This window comes from Psittacula echo, assembly GCF_963264785.1.
Source record: "Psittacula echo genome assembly, chromosome: 1".
Classification (NCBI taxonomy): domain Eukaryota; kingdom Metazoa; phylum Chordata; class Aves; order Psittaciformes; family Psittacidae; genus Psittacula; species Psittacula echo.
Window position 1 is genome coordinate 164,525,328 of NC_137735.1, and position 22,501 is coordinate 164,547,828.

At 47.9% G+C, this 22,501-nt stretch overlaps 1 protein-coding gene across 10 annotated transcripts in view; it reads left to right on the top strand.

Annotated features, from left to right (window-relative positions):
- The window catches only part of RBM17 (RNA binding motif protein 17), a 35,522-nt gene that overhangs the window by 11,601 nt on the left and 1,420 nt on the right, over positions 1 to 22,501 (top strand). For 6 of the 10 annotated variants that reach the window (XM_080618485.1, XM_080618486.1, XM_080618482.1 and 3 more), the window contains exons 8-12: positions 1,317 to 1,468; positions 2,508 to 2,581; positions 2,926 to 3,024; positions 3,507 to 3,579; positions 3,704 to 3,988. In XM_080618485.1, coding sequence (XP_080474611.1) covers positions 1,317 to 1,468; positions 2,508 to 2,581; positions 2,926 to 3,024; positions 3,507 to 3,579; positions 3,704 to 3,807 — 502 coding nt within the window. In that variant the 3' untranslated portion in view covers positions 3,808 to 3,988. Of the gene's footprint in view, positions 1 to 1,316; positions 1,469 to 2,507; positions 2,582 to 2,925; positions 3,025 to 3,506; positions 3,580 to 3,703; positions 3,989 to 12,323; positions 12,439 to 15,676; positions 15,918 to 18,418; positions 18,437 to 22,501 lie in introns of those variants that run through there. The other 4 variants (XR_013956892.1, XR_013956893.1, XR_013956890.1 and 1 more) reach the window with 4 other exon arrangements.

The following is a 22,501-nucleotide window of genomic DNA, read 5'->3' on the forward strand; positions in this document are numbered from 1 at the left end:
TCATGGAAGAAAGTGCTAAATACAAGATCTAACCTGCTTTATTTTGACCACACAGTTAGCTACTGCTAATTCTGTGACTTAGTGTTTTAACTTTTCACCATTACAGAGCCAGACTTTGTGGCCTTTTGAAGGTGTCTTTGTATGTTTCATGTAGTGTGCTTAGAAAATAGTCATGTAGTCACTGATTACACAGGATCATTATAATCTTACATGCATCTTAAATGTCTTTTGATAAAATGGGGGTGACAGAGCATAGAATATTTACTGTGGTTTAAACTAGTAAACCATGGTGTGGTTTTTGTGTCTTTAGCTGTGGTCTCCAAAGAAATGTCAATATGTTCAGGTATATTTTGATTCTGAGTATTCATTCAGTGGGAATGTCAAAACCTGTCACTGGAGGTGCTTTTTGTAAAGTACTTAAGGCAGAATAGTTTTAAACTGAAACAGGGGAAGTTTGGGTTAGATGTAAAGAAGCTCTTTCCTGTGAGGGTGCTGAGGCGCTGGCACAGGGTGCTCGGAGAAGCTGTGGCTGCCCCATCCCTGGCAGTGTTCAAGGCCAGGTTGGACACAGGGGCTTGGAGCAAGCTGCTCTATTGGAAGGTGTCCCTGCCTGTGGCAGGGATTGGAACTGGATGAGCTTTAAGGTCCCTTCCAATCCATTCTATGATTTTATTGCCTCAGTATGTTCTTGAAAATTCAGAAAGATGAGATGTGTTTAATACAAGGATATTCAGATTTGTTAGAGAATGGGCTGACAAAGCTCTGTACTCTGGAGCTTGTGCCCCCTTGGAACTAACAGCAGAATCTGATTAATGTGGGAGTTAGGTTGTTTCACATCTGCCTTTTCTCTCAAGCTTTTGATACCAGCCACTGATAAAGATAAGAAACCAAACTAAATAGGCCTTCATCTGATCTCATTTGTGGTCTGCTGTCAGCAGCCTGATCTAGGGGAAGGTGTCCCTGCCATGGCAGTGGGGTTGGACTAGATGGTCTTTAAATGTCCCTTCTAACCCAAACCATTGTATAATGTATGATGCTGACTTGCACTGTTAATGGAAGTTGGGTTGTATCTATAAAAGTATGAGCAATATTATTAAGTCACCTTCCCTGACAACTCATCTAACTCAGGGATAACACTTTTCTTCTTCACAGGGTGCTGTTGTTGCTAGGTTGTTAAGTCTTACAGAACCTATTATGTTTTCAGTCTCTATGTAATGAGATTTTTAGGAGGTAGAATGTTCAAGCACTTAGGAAAAATACAATGTTAATGTTTTGTGGAAGAAACCTTTACTAACTGATGCTTTTTCTCTTTGCAGGGGGACAGTGGCTCATAAAATCATGCAGAAGTATGGTTTCAGAGAGGGCCAGGGGCTTGGGAAGCATGAACAGGGGCTGAGCACAGCCCTCTCAGTGGAGAAAACAAGCAAGAGGGGTGGCAAGATCATTGTTGGTGATTCTACAGAGAAAGGTAATTTTGTCCTACACGAATAAGTTTGTGAGAAATGGTCAGGGGAAAAAGAACAGTTCAGGCTCAGTGGACACTCCTGGATTTGTTAGTTTGCCACCTGTCCTTGCAGAAAATACTGGTTAGAGTTGGAAGAATGGCTCATATTCCTTCTTCTAGTAATTCATCTTTCTTAAAGTGGTCCTCTTTGTTTTTAGCTCATCCTCCCCTCCCTCCATCAGTTGTCCTCCTTCAGTGTTTGGAAATTTAGTGTTCTCTTCAAGAGGTGATCCTGCTCTGTTCCTGCTGGCTTTCTCTCCCTATCACATGCTTTAGACACTGCTCTCATTCCTCTGGTGTTTGATCTAGAGACAAGACAAGGTGTAGGCTTACTAGAACAGCACCTGTGCCTAAACACAAGTGTTGGAAGTCAGATCTGATTTTTAGTTCTTAGGGAGTCTGATACTATTCTGAACTGATGAATTATTATGAAATAGTACGTTGCCAATGTTCAGCTTAATTCACATTTTGCAGAAGTGATTTTTTCTCTCATTGTCCTTACAAGTAGAATTACTGTTCTTACAGGTTCGGAATGACTGTTCCTCACTAATATGAAACTACATTTTATGGCTTTTATTCCATTGTTTGATAACAGATTCTGATAAAATCCCCCCTATAAGGTTAAATCATGGAATCAACCAGGTTGGAAAAGCCCTTTAAGCTCATCAAGTCCAGCCGTTCCCTAGCACTTGCCAAGGCAACCCATGAAACCAAACTAACCCATGGCACTGAGGCCTCATCTCCATGGTGTGTGAACACTTGCAGGGACAGTGACTCCAGCCCTGCCCTGGGCAACCTGTTCCAATGCCTGAGCACCCTTTGGGGAAGGAATTGTTCCTCAGCTCCATCTAAACCTGCCCTGGTGCAGCTTGAGGCCGGTTCCTTTTGTCCCATCCCTTGTTCCTTGGGAGCAGAGCCCACCCCCCTCCTGGCTCCATCCTCCTGTCAGGCAGTTGAGCTTTAATCTTCAGTTATTTCATGATTCACTGTTCTGTCTTCATAGAAACGGGCAAAAAAGCGGATTCGAACCCATTGACTGAGATACTGAAATGCCCAACTAAAGTGGTCTTACTAAGGGTAAGTTGGGAGTAGAACATGTCTTTGTGCTTGCAGCATCTGTGGTTGAAATGTGTAAGTCTGTGTTCCTCTTACAATGACTCTGTACAGTTTAAGTGGTTTTGAGCAGCATCTACATGGTGAAAACGTGTCTGAGATACAAGTTGTGACTGTAAATCAGTAGTGCTTTGAATTATACAGTTACTTTGTCTTAGTAGTAGGGAACTCTCTCCTTCTGTGGCTGTTACTGGTGAACACAAGCTTAAAGTATTTATGGTCACGGTTGAATGCATCTGTGGTTTGTCTACATAATGGTCTGTACCAAATACATCCTGGTGAGTTGGGTTTGTTCTTTTAACTTTCAGAACATGGTTGGTGCTGGGGAGGTGGATGAAGATCTAGAAGTTGAAACTAAGGAGGAATGCGAGAAGTATGGCAAGGTTGGGAAATGTGTCATCTTTGAGGTAAGAAATAATCTGTCTCTTTTAGGCTGCTCTGAAACCAAACTGAACACTTGTCCCTCACAACTGGCTTGTTACTGCCCAGGAGAAAGGGTGTAGATTAGGAGATGTCACATGTTCCTTTGCTGTGTTGTGAACCTGGATTTTCTGTATCTGTAAAACACAAACTTAGTGTCAGAAACTAAGTTACATGACAGCCTTGCTCTTGTAAATCCTCTGCATACCAGAGTGATTAGGGGTCATTGGACAGTTGGCCGCTAGTTTATTCTTACCTGACTTCAGGACAGTGCTTTCTGTGAAGACTAAAGTAACAAGGAATGAGTCTGTCTTCACCAAATCCAAAAATCTCTGGGTATTGTGCTTTTGGAATCTTCTTAGTATGTTCTCTTCACTACTTCTGTGAAGAACAGCAATTTAAAGCAGTATCTTCAGTCCTGTTCTCATTCTGATTTTGGATATTTTGTTTGTTTTCTGTTTTGTTTCAGATTCCTGGTGCCCCTGATGATGAAGCTGTAAGAATATTCCTAGAGTTTGAACGGGTTGAATCTGCCATCAAAGGTAGGATAGTAAATAGCATCCTGTGAACCTCAGAGTTAACTCCTGTAGCGACACTGAACACTCTCCCTGATTGATTAGTGAGCTGAATTGGTGCTTGCTGACCTGTCACTGGTTTCACTTTTAGCTGTTGTGGATCTAAATGGAAGATACTTCGGAGGCAGAGTCGTGAAGGCTTGTTTCTACAACCTGGACAAGTTCCGAGTACTGGATCTGGCAGAGCAAGTTTGATTTTAAAACTCCTGCTCGAGGTGGCACTGTTTTGGCAATCATGTTTTCAGCAGTAGGCTGGGAATAAGGAAGAGCAAAGTAGCTTTCCTAGCAAACTGGAAACAAGCCTCATTGAATGGATTTTTCACATTCGTTGTGACTTACATTTTTCTTTTTGTAATATAAAGCCCTTTGAAAGTCAGATTCACGTCTGTGTGGTTTTGAATTGCACAATTCCGCTTATTGCTCTGGGGATCCGGATTGTTTTGGAGCTTTCAGATGACGTGGTTCTCTTGAAAACCCACTGCTGAGGAGATGCTTTGTCTGTATTCCTGCTTTCCTTGTTCTGGTGCTTCATCCTGGAGTCCCTGTGCTGCCTCCACAATAAGTGGGAAGCTCTGGAAAGGGACTATGTGCTGTCATGCTTCTCTTCCCTGATGGTATCTCTCAGAGTTACATTACAGCCTTGCACGCCAGAGTGATTTGGGGTTGTTGGACAGTTGGCAGCTAGTTTGTTCTTACCTGACTCTGGGACCATGCTTTCTATGGAGACTGAAGTAACAAGGAATGAGTCTGTCTTTCTTCCCAAATCCAAAGAATATACATGTTTAACCCAGGGAAATGGAAGGAGAAAGGAATTTAAACTGCTTTGCCATTTGAATCTGAATGAGTGGACTGTTAGCAGGAGCTTTGTGCTGTCAGACAGTCTTTGCAGAAATATCCAGGGTTAACTGATGACAGGTCGTTAACTCAAAATGGTACGGGTGGAACTGAGGGAAACTCATTCTTGTGTCTCAGAATCTCAATTCCTCTAATACCACGCATAACTAACTTCTTGTTTCATTGATTCTAACCTGGCCATTGTTATATCTCTATATTTCTATATTGGAGGTCAAATAACACCAGGATTAGTTTTATTCTTCTGAGGAGTGCCAGTGGAACAGTTCAAAGTAGGAGGTGATGGAGGAGAATTCTCATATGTAATCTGAAGAGTACAAACTAAACGATTAAACACTAGTTTTTGATAATCTAATGTAAAATCATAGCTAGCACTCTGCTCCTGATTGATGTTTGCTTTTTGTTTGGGAACAGTATGTGACAAAGAGTTGGCAAGGGGTGGCTATGCAGTGATGGCAGTTGTCTCTGTGCTCCATTGCACCTAGGATTATGCAGATACCAATATGGAAGTGAGCTCTGAGGGTATTTAAGCTGTTTGAAAGCTGATGCTGGATGTCTTCTTCCTGTTACACACACGTATTGGGGGGAGGGGGTATAGACCTGTAGGTGATCAACGCTGTGAATATCTCCAGTTATTGGCCTTTTACTAAGTTTGGGCTGCAGATCTATATGAGAAACCCTTGGTCTTGTGTTTCACTTCTTTTGTCTGTGTTCCACCAACCTCTGTACAAACATTTGCTTGTAAAACAGAAATCAGTTTTTAAAAAACCCTTGTATTTTACTTACTGTGTGTTGGCTTCCTTACTACCCTCTTGTGTTGCGCAGGGTCTGCTCCACAGTCAGTCACTGCTGTGATCCACCATTAGACAACCTCACTGCAGCGGAGGTGAAGAACCAGCCTGACTAATACTAAAACCACAGGACTTGGGGCAATAACAGAATCTAAATTCTGTTGTTGGCTCTGCTCTTAGTTTTCTGTTTGACTTTGAGCAACATTTTAAAGTCTTTGCTACTATCATAGAATCACAGAATGGTTTGGGTTGGAAAGGGCCTTAAGATCATCCAGTTCCAACCCCCTGCCATGGGCAGGGATGCCTCACACTAGACCATGTCACCCAAGGCTCTGTTCAGCCTGGCCTTGAACACTGCCAGGGATGGAGCACTTATCACTTCTTTGGGCAACCTGTGTCAGTGTCTCACCACCTTCACAGTAAAGAACTTGTGTGTAGTAAAACAAATTACCTAGTATAAATTAGCATAGATGTACTTAAAGGAGTCAAATAACTTGGGAGGCATGCTGTAGAAAGTTAAGCACTGATAACAGATTTAGTGCGATCTGAACTTAGCTTGCAATATAACTCAGCTTTAAGCAACATGGTTTATTTATGGCTCTTATTTCAGCAAATATCTCTGTTCTGAGTTACTGACTGTAAGCTTTTCCTGATGTATACAGGCTATTTTTTGCCTTCTTACCAGCTGTTCTGCTGCTTTCTCTGTAATCCAGCTTCTGAGCTTCCAGTTTGATGAGATGCAGCTCTTCCATTTGCTGAGAATTACTTTACTAGCAAGTTTTGAACCATTTGGTTCTAAAGCTCCTTATTGTGGTTGAAGACTTACAGGTAAAGTTTACCCCTGGAAATGTAGGAGAGAGGACTGGTTCATTTAGTGTTTTGTATAGGAGATACATGCTATAAATGAAGTATTTCTCTGTACCATGGGCTCACTAAGACAGCAGAAGTGTCAGCAGATCTATGCTGCTCTACTTTAATCTTTTTGTGGATGCTGTACAAATACATGGTGCTGGTGGTTTGTAAACAGTTGTCCTTAGGTGTTTCCACACCTAAAAAGGGGTGTGGAAACCTGGAAAGGCTGGGGCCCTTAATCAGACCTTATGTATCATGGATAACATAGTTGGGAAGCATGTTTTGCAGATGCACATTCTTCCACTTGGCATGTGTTGATGTGTTGGCTCAGTCTTTCTTGGATATGGCTGTATTTTGCATGCCTTGAAAAACTGAGTTCTGAATTAACTTCCCTACTTCCTACCTCTGGAATCTTGTCACTGATTCATATCTATTTCTAGCAGCTGCTCAAATTAACACCTCCAGTGCTTCCTGCTTACACATCCTTTTCTTTCCGCCTCCATGATTGATCGGTATCCTCTCAAAAGGCTCAGCAGCACTTAATTTGGAGTTCCTCATTGCAGCTACAAAGTTTTACTTGTTTCTTTGTCTTTGCATACTTGATATTGTGCAGCCACCTTTTTCTGTAAGGTTTGTACTTGTAACTATAGCCTGAAGCAGTATTTTAGTTTCTCTTTTTGTGTGGTGCCTTAAAAGGTAAAGAAAATGAAGAGGATGATGGCCTATTAAGATAAATTTGCCTCATTGGCAGCATAGGATTGGTTATGCTGCTTCAGATGAGGCTCTTGGTATTTTTCAGGCCTGATTTCCTAACGTTAAGCTTTAATCATGTTTGAAGTACCCACATAAATACTCTGATTCTTTGAATACCTGAGTCTCCTGTTGAGCTAAGTATGAACTGCTCATTACTTCTGGGAATCTAGATGCCTGCTTAGGAGAGATTTGACAGTGTCCTGAAACTAACAGCAAGCTGAGAGGAATGTGTAGGACGTGTCAGCCTGAGCTGAATGAGGTGTCCCTAGTGTGTTACTAACCCTGAAGTCTCCAGAACAGGGATTTGCATAGCAAGATAACCATTTGCTGCCTTATTTTCTTCCTAATTCATAACACTGGCTGCTATTTTAACAGTAGGGAAATAATGACTTTGCTTTCGTTATTGTTATGACCCCAGGGTTTCATTACTGAGTGGTAGCAGCTATTTCAGAGCCCATCATTACGTACATAGGTTATAATAGCATTTTCTTATATGCACTGTTCTACACATAACCCATGTTGAATCAGTTTCTCACTTGCCTGCTTGGCATCAGACTAAAGAAATCTGATGAGATGGAGCCCATAGGGAACGTTTTTAATCACAGAATCCCAGTCTGGTTTGTGTTGGAAGGGACCTTAAAGCTCATCCCGTTCCAACCCCTGCCACAGGCAGGGACACCTTCCACTAGAGCAGCTTGCACCAAGCCCCTGTGTCCAACCTGGCCTTGAACACTGCCAGGGATGGGGCAGCCACAGCTTCTCTGGGCAAGTTGACATCACTACTGTTAAAATCTAAGCTTGCTTGGCCAATGTTATATGCAAAGTGAGAGATGTTGCCCCAGAGAACGTCCTGTTGAATACCTGTACCAGGAGGGAGGGAGGCAGGTACAGAAAGTGTCGTGCCCAGGGTCATGCAGAAGGTTGATTGAAGAGTTGGGATTGCACCCTATTGCCCTATACTTGCAACTATGCAGCCAAAACCCATGTTCCTTGAAGAGTTGCTTTTATTTTTAACCATAGACAATGTGCTCTCAGCCTTGAATTTTGAATTCTGAAGCAGATTCAGCTGAGAGGAAGGAGATGTAATTTGTGTGCTGCAGTCTGTAAGCGCTTGGCTTTTGAGGTGCTTACCTGAAAACGGCTCCTCTGAGTGTGTTGGGGTATTTTACCATTGTAACCTCATGTAGCTTTAATAAAGATAGAAGGAAAAATGTGGAAGGCTTCAAAGAGGTTCTAAAACCTCTTAAATCTGTTTTGCTCCTCAAGCAGAAGTCTATTGAGGAAGTACTTTCTGTCCTTACAGCACTTGGTGCAAGAGGCCCTGAGCAAGACATGGATTCATCCCATGTTAAATTAAATCCCAGGCCTGAGGTTGTTCCTCCCCAGTTGCAGGACTTGGCACTTCTCCTTGAGCTTCGTGACATTCCTGACAGCCCATTTGTCCAGGCTATCAAGATCCTTCTGGAGTATCAGCCACTCCTCCCAGGTTGGTGTTACCTGCAGACTAATCTGAGGATTACACTGCTCCATCACCCACATCGTTAATGAAGGTGTTAAACAGGACTGGACCCAGTATAAAACCCTGAAGCATACCACTAGTTACTGGCCTCCAACTAGACTTTGTGCCACTGACCACCACTCTCTGGGACCAGCCAGTGTTTAGTCTACCTCCGTGTCTGCTCATCCAGCCCATACTTCAACAGCTTCTTTATGAGGAGTATCTTATGGGAGACAATGATTGAAAGCCTTATGGAAGTCCAGGTAGACGTTATGTGCTGCTCTGTCATTGTCTACCAAGCCAGTCATCCCACTGTAGAAGGTTATCAAGTTGGCCAAGCATGACTTCCCCTTGGTGAGTCCATGCTGACTACTACTGATGATATCCTTGTCCTTAAAAAAGAGTTTCCAGGATGAGCTGCTCCAGAATCAGTTCTCTAAAGACTGGAGTAGACCGAGAGCATCCATCCAGCTGAGGGCAGCTTACAGCAGCATCTAGCACTGATGTGTTCCTGACTAGGTACAACTGCAACCCTGTTCCATTTCCCAATAAAGCAAGAGCTTGTAATCAAGAAGAACTTCTTATATTGCTTACAAGCACTTTCTGTACCAGTAACTGCAATAGTATGTGGTAATGGTTGTCTGCTTCAGAGAATCCATGCCTTTAGGTGCTGAACCACCACAGCTGGTGGTTGTCCTTAAAGGAGGAACAAGGATTGATTGTGTTAGCAGTGCTCTGCCTGCTAATTTGCTGTCAGCTGAGTGATGAAAGGATGCAGCCTGTCTGCAGCTGGAGGCTTTATTTGCTGCTTTAAAAACCCTTGTGGTTTCTCTGGTTCTGTCTGGATTTCTAAACCTCCATTAGCATTTCTATAAGGAAGGAGACCCTTCAAGAGAGACAAGCATCCAGTGGGCTCTCACACCAGTGCTCCTAGAACCACCCACTGGCCAGGCTCCAGCTACTGCTCTTTGGCAAGCAGCGCCTGAGTTTAGGCTTCACCCTGTGCCAGAAGGAAGAATGGAGATCTGTGGAACTCTGGATGTGTCAGCCAGGAGATGCAGCTTTCTGCTGTGCTGTGGGAAGCGGGGTTTGTGAGTAGCACCTGGCCTTGGGAATACAGGACTTCCCTCTTGCCCTGTGATGCTGAAGATGCTATTCTATCTGCATAGCAGTTAAAGAGCATCCCAGAGCCTTCATCGTCCGATCAGTTTAGTTTATGTGGAACTTCATTATTTCCCACATGTCCTCAGGGCCTTTGCTCTCCTTTGAAATCCCCCCATGGACTTTCAGAACTGTGAAGGCTTTGAGGTTAGTGCTAGACTAAACCTGTTGGCAGGGAGGCACTGATGGGCAGCATCATAGTCCAGAGTATGGTGGCAACTATGAGGCAGCAGAAACACAGATTGGTCCTTGCATCTGCTCTATGAATAAGGTTTCTGTCGTCCAAGACTCCAGTACTGGTTTCTCCTGAATCCTGTACACCAGACCCAGATGGTTTGAGGGGTTTATCATAGAATCATAGAATAGTTAGGGTTGGAAAGGACCTTAAGATCATCCAGTTCCAACCCCCCTGCCATGGGCAGGGACACCCCACACTAAACCATGTCACCCAAGGCTCTGTCCAACCTGGCCTTGAACACCGCCAAGGATGGAGCATTCACAACCTCCCTGGGCAACCCATTCCAGTGCCTCAGCACCCACTCAGTAAAGAATTTCTTCCTTATATCCAACCTAAACTTCCCCTGTTTCAGTTTGAACCCATTACCCCTTGTCCTGTCACTACAGTCCCTGATGAAGAGTCCATCCCCAGCATCCTTGTAGGCCCCCTTCAGACACTGGAAGCTGCTCTGAGGTCTCCACGCAGCCTTCTCTTCTCCAGGCTGAACAGCCCCAACTAAACAGCCTGTCTAAACATAAAACATGAATGTTCTGTGCTTATTCATACAGTGGGAAAAAGCATGAGCAACCCTGGTGCTGTGTGACCATGGAGGAACAAAGCAATTCCTATGCACCACCACTGACTTCTAGTTACGGCTGAAGAATGGACTTCATGAGGTCCAGCTGGACAAGGTCAGGCAGCTCGTGACAGGACACATGATATTTGGTTGTGTATTGTATGTGAAGCTCATTTCTGTCCTCCTTTGGCCCAAAACTGCATTTCAGGCCGGTGGTTTCACCTGTGGTGTAGTTTAGTGGATGGATGCATTTGCCTTTCCTTTCCCTGAATATTGGTTCACTGCAGTGTCCTGGAGAAACAACTGTTTGAGCTAAGGAGATGGAGGGGTGATGGTGCTCAGAGTAATGCATGAGAGATGATTGTGGGTATTTTGAGGGATTAACTCAATAACTGGTCTGTACCTAAGAGGAACAGATCTCATGTGAACGCTCTTATCAACACACTGAAGAGTGAGCAGCAAAATGGACCTTTTCCTCAGAAGCCTGTGGTGACATTCCATGCCTCATAGAGGATGCAAAACCTGGCAAGCATAGGAGTTGCTCCTAACGTCAGCCACCTCCACAGCCTGTGGGCCTTAACCCCTGGGCAGCTCTGGATGTTATTATAGACATTCATGTCTTGTGTCCAAATGAGGAGCTGCTCCTTTCTTCTCCTCAAGAAAGGATCTCTGAACTCTGAGCCTTTCTCTAAATAAGCACTTATGTTGGTGAGATTACCCTTTTGTTCCTGCAGGTCACAGGGTTGGATGTGCTGTGTGCTTTCACCTAGTCACTGTGACAAAACCTTTTGTGTCACTCAAGATGCAACTCAGCAACTTAGTGCAAGGAGGAGAAGATGCAGGGAAGTGCAGGACTTAACTGCTGGGGAACAAAGGTGGGCAAAGCTAAAATCTTCCACTGTTATAAGAGAAATGGATGCCAAAGTCCATATGTGCTTCATAGCTTACCCAGAGCTATGCAGTGGCTGACAATAAATACAGATGTGGCCCTGTAGTGAGCTGTGCTCCTGGAGTGATCTCTGTATGTGGTGGACTGAGCATTGCTCGTGGCTTTCTGTACACAGGAGCAAACCCACAGCTTTCCATAGCAGTGAGCAAAGTCCTACTTGAATAGGGGGGAAAATGAACATTGAGGTGGAAAAGCTGCAGTGGAAGAGCAGAGAACTGAGAGCCAAAGAAAGCATTGCACTTAGTGGGAGAAGGGATAGCGTGTTACTTCTGCACATTTTTCCTCTCATCTCTGTTTTCTTTTTTTTTGATCCCTGCTGAGCTCATGATTGTGGCTTTATGGATTTTCCTTTCTTTTCCTTTTCTTTTTAGCATCAGGAAACAGGCAAATCCCAAAGCCCAGGGATTCAAGCTGTGTTTCATTCTTGTTAGTATGGAAATGTAGGAGCTCAGCCTTATGTCTTATCTCCAAGCAGCATTAACACACCCTAAGCTTTCAGCCCTGTAGATGTGGGCAGAAGGGGACAATGAACTGGAGCTCTGCTCCTCTGGACCATATCTCCTGTGCAGGACACCTCATTGCCCTGCTGTGGTGCCTGCCTGCCCATCTCTCCAGCACTGCTTGTTTATTATAAGATAACCCAGCTGATGCTGAGGATGCCTAAAGCACGTACCAGAGATTTTGCAAGGATGCTTCCAGCAGCATGTGCTTAAAGGCCAAAACAACCTCAGCTATATGGAAAACAGGATCTTTTCCAGGAGGATGACTAAAGCTTTCCTTGCTTCTCTCCTGATTCTTATTCCTCCTGTAGGAAGAATGTGGGGATTTTTCCAAAGCACTTTTTAAGCATCTTCCCACTTCAAGCACATCCAGAGGAGGGACACCATAAAAATGAATTTATGGCATAACAAAATCAATAGATACATTGTTGGGATTAACTACATTGTAGGGATTAACTACATGGCAAGGATTTGCCTGTGTGAAACAACAGTGATTGATTGTCGCTTTGGATGCATCGGAAAGATGGAGATGTTTCTCCAAATGTGATGTTTTCTCTTCAGGGCCAAGTGGATGTGTTCAAAAGCTCAAGGATGGAAATCGATGGAGAGGGAAGACTGAGTTTTTTTGCATGGGAAGAGAAACATCATAGAAACCTGCTGGAGGAAAGCCACTGAGGTACATGACAGCGGATGGTGCTGCTGCAGTATTCACTGCGTGCAGGTCATTCCCAGGGAATGCTGTCCCATTCCTTCCTTCTCTCCAAAACCCTGATAACTATTCAAAACAGGAGAGCAGGATCCAGAGCTCTGCAAGAGACCAAGAGCACCTGGTCCTAAGTCTTTCACCTCTATCTCTCTAATCCAATTTTGTCTTGACACCTTTATGGAGCACTTAATCCCTGTGATATGAAGACGCCAGCTCTAATACCAGAGGTTAGTGAAAAGTAATCTGTCTAGGTCAGGCTGTAGGGTATGTGGAGGTTGGTTACAGCTTCCAAAAGCTTATCATTCCCAGTCCTTGCTGCATCTTAAACCCTGATGACCTCGTTGTGCTGCCTGCTCTCCCAGCAGAAACAGCATTGCCATTGCAAACAAGAGGCCCCAAACCAGCTTTCCCTTCTACATTTGCAGGGCTGAAGCATCAAGCTGGTGATCAAGATATGGAGCTGGGTATCAGGTGTCTGGGGCTGTGGGAGAGATAGCAAATGCCTTGAGCTGAAAACAGAAGCCTCAGGGCTATATACAACTCACTGACGGTCACTGAAGTGCAGCCTTGAGGGACGGCTTAGGTGTAAATGCATCATCTCAGCAACAGCCCAGCAGTGGGATAAGGGCATGATGCTGGCAGGGGGAGCAGCACCTCCCTGCAACGTGTGACCGAGGGGGTGAGGCTCGGAGCCTGCCTGAGTGCTCACACATCTTATAAAGGACAAGGTAGGATTATGCAAGCTGGATCGATGGTGCGAGCATGTCCCACGACATCCCAGCACCAGCAGTTACCAGCACCCTCGTCCTTCTTGGGCTTGTGCCACACAAGCCATTCGGAAGGTTATAAATATTTGAAATGAGCTGTTTGCATTATGATTTGCTTGTACTGAAGGAGATCCCGAGAGTGATGCTCAGGCTGAAAGCACTGAGTGGCTCCAGCCCAAGCAAAGCATCCTTGTCTCGCAGGCTGCTCCCACCCATTATTTCACCACTAACTGGAAAGGGAGGTCAGTTCAATACTGATTTCCTGGCTGGGCAATCACTGACACAAAGATCCATTCCTCTCTGTATAGACAGAGATGTCTCAGCTTCCCTTAGGTACGTGCAGAAGTGCTGAGCCATGTAGGTCTCTCCTGTACCCCTTGATACAAAGCCTGGTTGTGCGCACCTATTGATTCAGTGCCAGGCAAGTTAAATCTCCATCTTTATCCTGGCCAAAGAGGGGTTTTCTGGGGTTAAGGATGAGGCTGAGGGCTGCAGTTACAGCATCTCAGCCATAAAATAGGGGGTTTAAGCCTGAGGGAAAGGTAAAAGGACTCTTTGCTGGGTCAGTTGTAACTAAACAACTCCTCTAAAATATGATTTGCCTGAAGTATTATCATCATGGTTTTGTTTTAGAGACAGCTTCCTACAAGACACAGCTGGGAGAGGTCAATACAAACCAATTAGGATTCAAGTATCCTGCAAAATTCCATTTCTGGATGATTTTTCTCCAAGAAAATGGTTGCCTGCTCAATGTGCCTGGGCAGAGTCTCAGCTGCAGCCTGTCCTGCCATGTTCTCCAGGGACAGGGAAGAACCAGCAGCTCTAACTGGTTGCAGCGGCTGGAAGGAAGCCCAGCAGCCCATGCCACCAGGTCTGGTGTGCTTTTGTCCCTCATGGTGCTGAGGATGCAGCAGTGTGGGAGGATGCTGCAGTGATCAGTCCCAGAGCAGGGGAAAGGCAGCAATGCAATGTAAGACATTGATGTCCCTGCTGGAGTTCCAGCTCTTGTAACACAGCCTGAGGGGTATTTTTTGAGTGCTCTCAACCCACTGGCTCAAACAGGCTTCTCCAAGGGGAGACTGAGTCAAAGCTGTCCACTGGAGCAGATGGAGAGCGCTCACCTTGAGCACCACTAAGGTCGATGGCGCTGGAGCCTGTACTAGCTGGGCAGGGAGGCTTTAAACCACCACGGCCACTGGCACAGGGATGCTTTGAGGAAGGTCTTGGCAGGGAGCAAAGCCACAGCAGAGAGCTCATGGTGTGGCTGTTAACCACCAAGATGGGGTCCAGACCTGCATAGCTGGAGTTTCTCTTGAGCTAGCTCCAAGCCAATGCCTCTTTCTACATCCAGGGAGGGCAGTAAAGGAACCACAGTGAGAATAAGCAACTTTCTCAGGTGATAATGCTGCACCTTCGCATCCTGCTGCACCCCGAGCTGCAGGTTGGATGGTAGAGATCAGGACACACAGACCTGACTCTGTTCCAAATACCTAGGCTCAGCTCACAGCTTAGCTCAGCTCTCAGTCCTGATGTAATCGCAGAAGCTGGGTTTGCACATCCTCAGCACAAGGGTTAGCACAGCAGGATCTGAACCTGCAATTCATAGAATCATAGAATCATGGAATGGTTTGGGTTGGAAGGGACCTTAAAGCTCCTCCAGCTCCAACCCCTGCCACGGGCAGGGACACCTTCCACTAGAGCGGCTTGCTCCAAGCCGCTGTGTCCAACCTGGCCTTGAACACTGCCAGGGATGGGGCAGCCACAGCTTCTCTGGGCACCCTGTGCCAGCGCCTCAGCACCCTCACAGGGAAGAGCTTCTGCCTAAGAGCTCATCTCAGTCTCCCCTCTGGCAGGTTCAAGCCATTCCCCTTGGCCTGTCCCTACAGGCCCTTGTCCAAAGCCCCTCTCCAGGTTTCCTGCAGCCCCTTTAGGCACTGGAGCTGCTCTAAGGTCTCCCCTTCAGGAGCCTTCTCTTCTCCAGGCTGCCCCAGCCCAGCTCTCTCAGCCTGGCTCCAGAGCAGAGCTGCTCCAGCCCTCGCAGCATCTCCGTGGCCTCCTCTGCACTCGCTCAAACAGCTCCACGTCCTATTGCTGCATCCAATTGCCTTTACCTTGGATGGTCCAACCCATGCAGGGGCAAACAGGAGATACTAAGCTTGAGGCTCTGAGTTTCTGCCTTCCTATTAGAAGCAGCTTGGCCCAGTACTACCATAGAGGAGACAGGATCGGTGCTCTGCTGAGCTCAGAAGATTGGCAGAGGGGATGTGGGAGGCCAAAACCCCATTATCCCACACACATCCATTACACTCAGTTCTCTCTTGGTCCTACCAGGAAAGATAAAAAACACCACCACAGACAAACCCAAGTCCCACTGCTCAGTGCCTTCCACCTCTTTCTAACAGCATCAGCTCACTATTCTGTCCCTATCGCCTCTCTCCCAGCCCCGCTGCCTCCGGGAAGCAAGGGGTTAAAAGCTCCGAACCAGCAAGCACACTTCCTCCTCTCTGCAGTGCCTGCCTCCCAATGACGCTAGTTGCTGCCGGGCTTTGCCCAAATATGTCTGTTTCCTCCTAAAAGAAGGAAGAAAGAAGATAGAAATCAAGAAGAAACAGATCTATAGAGAAGAGCAAGTCATCGCCACCGCGGAAGCCTGCATCCTCTGCCTCATGCCGTTCCGCAAAGGTAAGATTGGGGTGTTCAGCATCACAGAGGGCTCTCCTGAACCTGGAGGGGGGATCTGGGGGTCCAGGGCTCTGGGGTTGGGTTCCGTGGTGGGAGATGGGAGCACCGGGTGCTTTGCTGCAGCGTTGGCTTTCAGAGGAGGATGCAGGGCACCCTGTGATGCTGGTGGGGATGGGGCAGAAATGCAGCCTGTAAAGGGCAGTGGTTTCCCCTCTGCCTTTCCTTGGTTGTGGTGTGTTCATGTCCTTGCTGCAGGGTATAAGCTACTCTGAGTGATGCTAGTGCTGAGGATGAATGATGTTCCCAAGCAGGGGGATGCTGCTGGGGGTTGTTTTGGACATGCAGGGTGAGAACTGGCAACCTGTGGGTGTTCGTGGTGGTCTTTGGGGGATGATCAGCTGGAGGAGCTGCTGTTGGGAGCCTGGGAGGAGAGACCGCGGAGGTAAATGGTTTCTGAGCAGGGTATCCCACCTGGGCAACCCTCTTTCATATCATGGAGCTCTCAGATCTGCACCACAAACCATTTCTTTTGCCCCCAAACTCCATCCCATCAGCTGGCAGCATTTCCCCTTTGCCAGCGTTTGGCTTGGCAACGTGGGGCAAGAAGGACCCAGCTATGAGACCTAACCCCCTGATGCTCCTTCTGTACTGCCCTGCAGTGGGGATGGATGAGTTTTCCGTCCTCTCCAGGCTGCTGTAAAGCAGAGGCCCTTAACGTCACCTCCTGCTTATCCCAGAGGGGTATCACAGTGCAGGCATGGTGGCAAACAGCTCATGATAGCCCCTTCTCCTAGCAGCAATATTGGGAGGAGAAACAGAGGGGAAAAGTCTTCTCCGCGAGACACAAAAGCCAGGGAAGCAGGGTTAAGCAGGGATGTGCAAGGACACAGGGAGAAGATGCTGCTCAGCATCTAACCCAGATGCTTTGCTGAAGTGGACCAGTGTCTCTGGGCTTGTGTCATGCTGGGGCAGAGGGTACCACTGCAGGGATGTTACCCACCGAGGCTGCATGGTGTGGAAGGGCATCAGGAAGGGAACGAGAACTGGGGAGGGAGGGCTGGGTTTGATCCTCACCTCACCCTGCTCCGGGGAGGATGCCCTGTGTGTGCGGGGATTTGCCCACAGTGATGCTCACATGAGATTAACGTGGGCTGTTCAGGCTCAGTGAAGTGCGATGTGTTCACACCCTCACATCTTGACAGTGCAACAGCCGTCAGGTCTTGGTTTAAGTTTAGGTGGCAAATGGGTTCATATAGAGCAGGAGAGATGCTGAGGATGGGGGAAGAAAGCAGTGTGTCAGGATTTAAAGGCACTGAGCCCTTGAGGGTGAGCATGGGGAGCTGGGGAGAGCTTTATGCTGGAGAAGAGCTCACATGGCTCTGTTGCAGCCTCAGCAAGGAGCTGGTGATAGAAATGAGAGGAAGGTCTCCAGTGCCTGGGGACACACGATGGGTTTGCACTAATGAGGATGTATTTCCATGCTGTCCTGCCCAGCACACGTGAATGGGGAGAACCCGGTTGTTGGGCACCGTGTTGTGCTTGCTGTCACCACTGGACACCTGGCACTAAAGCCTTGCTGTGGGCGATTCTGTACTGCAGCCGTTGTGTCACGCTTGCAGACATGGCTCATCTACAAACTTCCTGTAGAGGTCAACCTTGAAATGCTAGAGGAGATGCCAGCTGCTCCTTGCATCCACTTGCAGCTCTGCCTTGGGGAGAAGTGGAGAGGCCAAAGTGAATGGGTTTTGTCAGAGAATCCCAGGCTGGTTTGTGTTGGAAGGGACCTTAAAGCTCCTCCAGCTCCAACCCCTGCCACGGGCAGGGACACCTTCCACTGGAGCAGCTTGCTCCAAGCCCCTGTGTCCAACCTGGCCTTGAACACTGCCAGGGATGGGGCAGCCACAGCTTCTCTGGGCACCCCGTTCCTTTCCTTTGGGAGCCTTTTGGGAACACCATCTCACCCCAGGGCTCACCCACTGCCCCCCAGATCCAGGTTGCACAGAGGAGGGTCTGGACTATCCCATGGACTAAAATGCAAACCCCACCACTAGCTCTGCCAGTTCCTCACCACTTGCAGCTTTGGCATCACTTTCCTGGCTCTCTGTGACAAGTCTGTGCTAAATCCTCACTATTTGGCTCTGTTCTGCCTCCTTTCTCTTGGGGCATCGTCACCAGTGGCATTGCCCCAGGATCTGCACTTTGTGTCTATCCAACAGTTTCAGTATAGCCAACCACAAGGCATTTGGCAGTTTCAGATGCTAAGGGAAGGTGTTTCTAGCAGCGATGGTCAAGGACAGATAGAAGGAATGAGCTTAGGGCAGGAATTAATATCTTACAGCATCGCTGCATCAGCTGGGAGCGCTGATCCCCCAGTGATGCTGTTACCCCGGCAAAGCCCCATCCCTGGCTGCAGCTCTGCTGGCAGGACCTGCTGGGAGCTCGCACCTAAAATGCTCTTCATCCTGTCTGGATAATGTGCTTTAATTCCTGTGTGGACACAGGGCAGCCGGGGAGCGTGCAGGTGATAAGCAGCAGGATAGTGCCAGAGAGCGGGACGTCTGTCACTTGCTGGAGGACAAATGAGGTCCTGGGGCTGCTGCTGGCTGGGAAGGAGCTGGAGAGAAGACTGAAAGCCAGTGAGGAGAGATTGAATGTGTGACGCTGGGAGCGACTGGTTCCCATTAGCAAGCTGGCAAGGGCATGACCGATGGTGCAAGATACTTCCCAGCTGGAAAAAGCATGACACCATGAATGTGTTATCATAGAATTATAGACTTGTGGAACGGTTTGGGTTGGAAAGGACCTTAAAGCTCATCCAGTTCCAGCCCCCTGTCACTGTTAACAATGCTACTAGGCCTTTTTGCTTTCTGTTAGCAGAACTTACGACAACTTCTGGTCTTGTTTCTGCTTGCTGAGATCAAGGAGGTTCTTGTTGGCAGGAGCAAAGGTGCCTTTTGCACATGAGTGTGAAGGGAAAGGGCAGGACAGCACCATATCCACACATCACCATCCCTGCTGCGCACCCCCTTCTCTATCAAGCACTTCCTGATATCACAACTTCTGATAGTCAGACTGTAGCACCCTCTGATAGGAAGCTATCTGGTTTTACACAGTGATTACAGCTAAGGCAGAGATTTGTCTTTCTTCAGCTTTTTGGTATGAAAAAGGATAATTTTGCCTCTTTGGGATACTTTCTGGCTTGCCGGCAGTGCTGCTGTGCTTGCTGGTCACATCCCCCATCACTCCTCGATGTACTTTCCTGGCAGCACGGAAAGCCTTTTATCCAGAGCTTCCTGTCAAAGGCACTGGGGAGGGTTTATGAGCACTGATGATGCAGAGAAGCCTGGGGGGGGGAAGTTAGGAGATGCTTGAGGGGGTCTTGCCTACTTCAGGTTCCTACTGGGGATGTCCTACTGATGGGTGTCTGCTCACAGATGCAGGTGTCTGCTCACTGGTGTAGGTGTCTGCTCACAGATGCAGGTGTCTGCTGACTGATGCAGGTGTCTGCTCACTGATGTAGGTGTCTACTCACAGATGCAGGTGTCTGCTCACTGATGTAGGTGTCTACTCACAGATGCAGGTGTCTGCTCACTGGTGCAGGTGCCTGCTCACTGATGTACGTGTCTGCTCGCAGCCGTCTGCTCAAAGGGCAGGAGGAAACATGTGGCCCCATCTCTCCTGACTCACCAGCTGATGCCTGAGTCAATCCATCACCTTGTTTTCAGTTAGCACCTTTCCTTTAGGGCTGGAAACCCCCTCGTTGTCCTGCTTTAACCCCTGGGTGCTGTTTCTTGGCAGGGTATTTTCCTTCTGGCTTTCGGTTTCATTGCATCCCCTTTCACCTCACTGGCTTCTCAAGTGCAACACGAGTAAATGACCCAAAGGAGCAGGTGTCTGTCCCCCCATTACACCCTACACAGCACGTCCCTGCAGCTCCAAGAAAGCTCTTGGTGAGCATGATCCCTCTGCTGCCTCTTTGACATTACACTTCAGCATTGACTCATGGACAGCTTCTCATGGGTTTAAGGAGCCGCTGTGATTAGTGGTTGATGCTCTTGGCATCGTGCACCAAGCAGCAAAGCCCACCTCGTTTCATGATGGAGGGCATGCCAAGCTGTGGTGAAACTATCACCCAACTTCAGACTGTTGTAAAGGTGGGATCTGTAAGGCCCAGTGGGGGTTTGGGGTACCCTGATTGCTCCCCAGAAACCCGCTGGTGAGGAGAGATGGGTTCTTCCCACCTCTCAGACTTCCTTAGTCTGGGAGCTGAAACCACATGAAGATGCAGTTGCTGATAGCATATCCTCATCTCCTACCCTGGGAGCAGGCAGACGTGGCTGGAGCCTGCCTTCCCATGGCCAGCAACCCACCAAGTAACTCAGGATGCTGGAAGAAACCCTCATTTTGGTGTCTTGCCTCCCTCCTGCACGGAGGGGGAAGGACTTTGATGTATTTACACTGTGAGCATGACCCTGGTGCTTTCTGTCTGTGCCACCAGCTGAAGACCAGTCTCAGTAGCCATGTTATAGGGTCACAGAACCCAGACTGGTTTGGATTGGAAGAACATTAAAGCTCCTTCAGTTCTAACCCCCTGCCACGGGCAGGGACCCCTTCCACTGGAGCAGCTTGCTCCAAGCCCCTGTGTCCAACCTGGCCTTGAACACTGCCAGGGATGGGGCAGCCACAGCTTCTCTGGGCACCCTGTGCCAGCGCCTCAGCACCCTCACAGGGAAGAACTGCTGCCTAAGATCCAATCTGAACTTCCCCTGTTTCAGTTTGAACCCATCACCCCTTGTCCTGTCACTACAGTCCCTGATGAAGAGTCCATCCCCAGCATCCTTGTAGGCCCCCTTCAGATACTGGAAGGCTGCTCTGAGGTCTCCACGCAGCTTCTCTTCTCCATGCTGAACAGCCCCAACTCCCTCAGCCTGTCTCCATAGGAAAAGCCCATCTGCCTGCACTTGGCCCATGAAGAATTGTCCAACCCCTCCATAGGAAGCTCAGCAGGGGCTTGGACTTTACCCCAGTGCTGAGATCCCCCCCCACTGCCACTCTCAATGTGGCATCCCACCACCTCAGACATTCTCTTTGGCACCAGGAGCTGTGCCGGCTGGCATGCCGAACCGTTCCCTAACACACCCTCGGCGATGGAGAAACTCACCTCGGCATAAGAGCAACTCCAAAGGCTGCAGATCAGATGAGCACAGGTTGAGGGACGTGGGAGGATTTCCAAACCAGCAGCTGGGAGGCAGGATCCCAGTTTGCCCAGTGCGTGCGTGCACGCACGCAGCCACACACGTCTCTGCAGGGCACCCTGCTTCTTATGCCCTGCATAACCCCATTGTGTGGCTGATCAAAAACATAGGAGGAGGGATGAGCCCTGGATGGGAATCAACATCAAACCCACACACGCAGGTTTAGATTTCCATTGTGGTTTTCCCCTATGTTTGTGTTGGAAAGGACCTTAAGACCATCTAGTTCCAACCTCCCGCCATGGGCAGGGAGATCTCACTTTAGACACCCCCTAATACCTGGGCAAGTTTTCCTGTTATCTACCTTAAATATTCCTTGCTATAAAGAACATCTATTACTGTCTTCATAGCATTCTTTTTCATCCTGAAAGCTATTCCCATATTTTCCACTCCAGTTTTCTCATTCCTGGAGCACAAAATCACTCTGGTGCTCTCCCATATATTCCATTCTGGAAACATCTCCTTGGCGCTGCCCGTCCTAGATTAAACCTCTTCCCAAAAGCATGGAGCATGGAGTGGGACATGCCCTTCCCCAGTGCTGAGGAACCAGCACCATCTGGGCCAGAAAACCCAACCTCCTGCACTTTCTATGCAACCTTCCTGGTAAAACAGCCCAGAATTGGATTTTCCCGTTGGATTTTCATATTATGTTCTCCAGGTTCATCATGCTGCTTGTTCATAGTTGGCTGCTGAGACATTTATTCTCCTTCTCGTCAGTCCTTCAACCCTCATTGATTCAACCTCAAAGTTTCCAGCTTTATCACTTGACTGAAGGGAAACTGAGGCACGGCAGGGTGCAGCTACAGGCTGGAGGCCACGGTGATTGTGGCTTTAGCTGCTCTTATCCACAGATCCAGCTCACTTTGCATCAACCCTGGCTGTGCCAGTGCATCCTGCAGTGTGTCCGCACCATGTCGGTACATTTTGGTGTGCATCACTGGTCCATACCCTACCACAGTGCAACGTGGGGCTTCAATACCAACCTATGTGGGTAGGAGCAGAGTGTTAAACCCAGCTGGGGATATTTGGGTTGGAAAGCAGGGAAAGCTTTGCTCAGCCCTGGAATTAGCTTATTGGAGGTGGAGAGGCAAATGCCTCCCTGTGAAATAGATGGGGGAGAAATGATGCTACTTCGGGGTTGAGGAAGGGGTGATGCTAAATCCACCGGGAGAAGGAGGCGCTTCCATGTTCTTGCACAGCCCCATCCTGACTTAGTGCTCTCCTGATGGGCCCGGCAGCCAGCATTCAAGCAAGGGCACGGCGGGGTTGGTATTGAATAGCTACGACCCTTCGGGCAACCTGATTTATCCCCTTCCTTGACGCCGGTCGCTC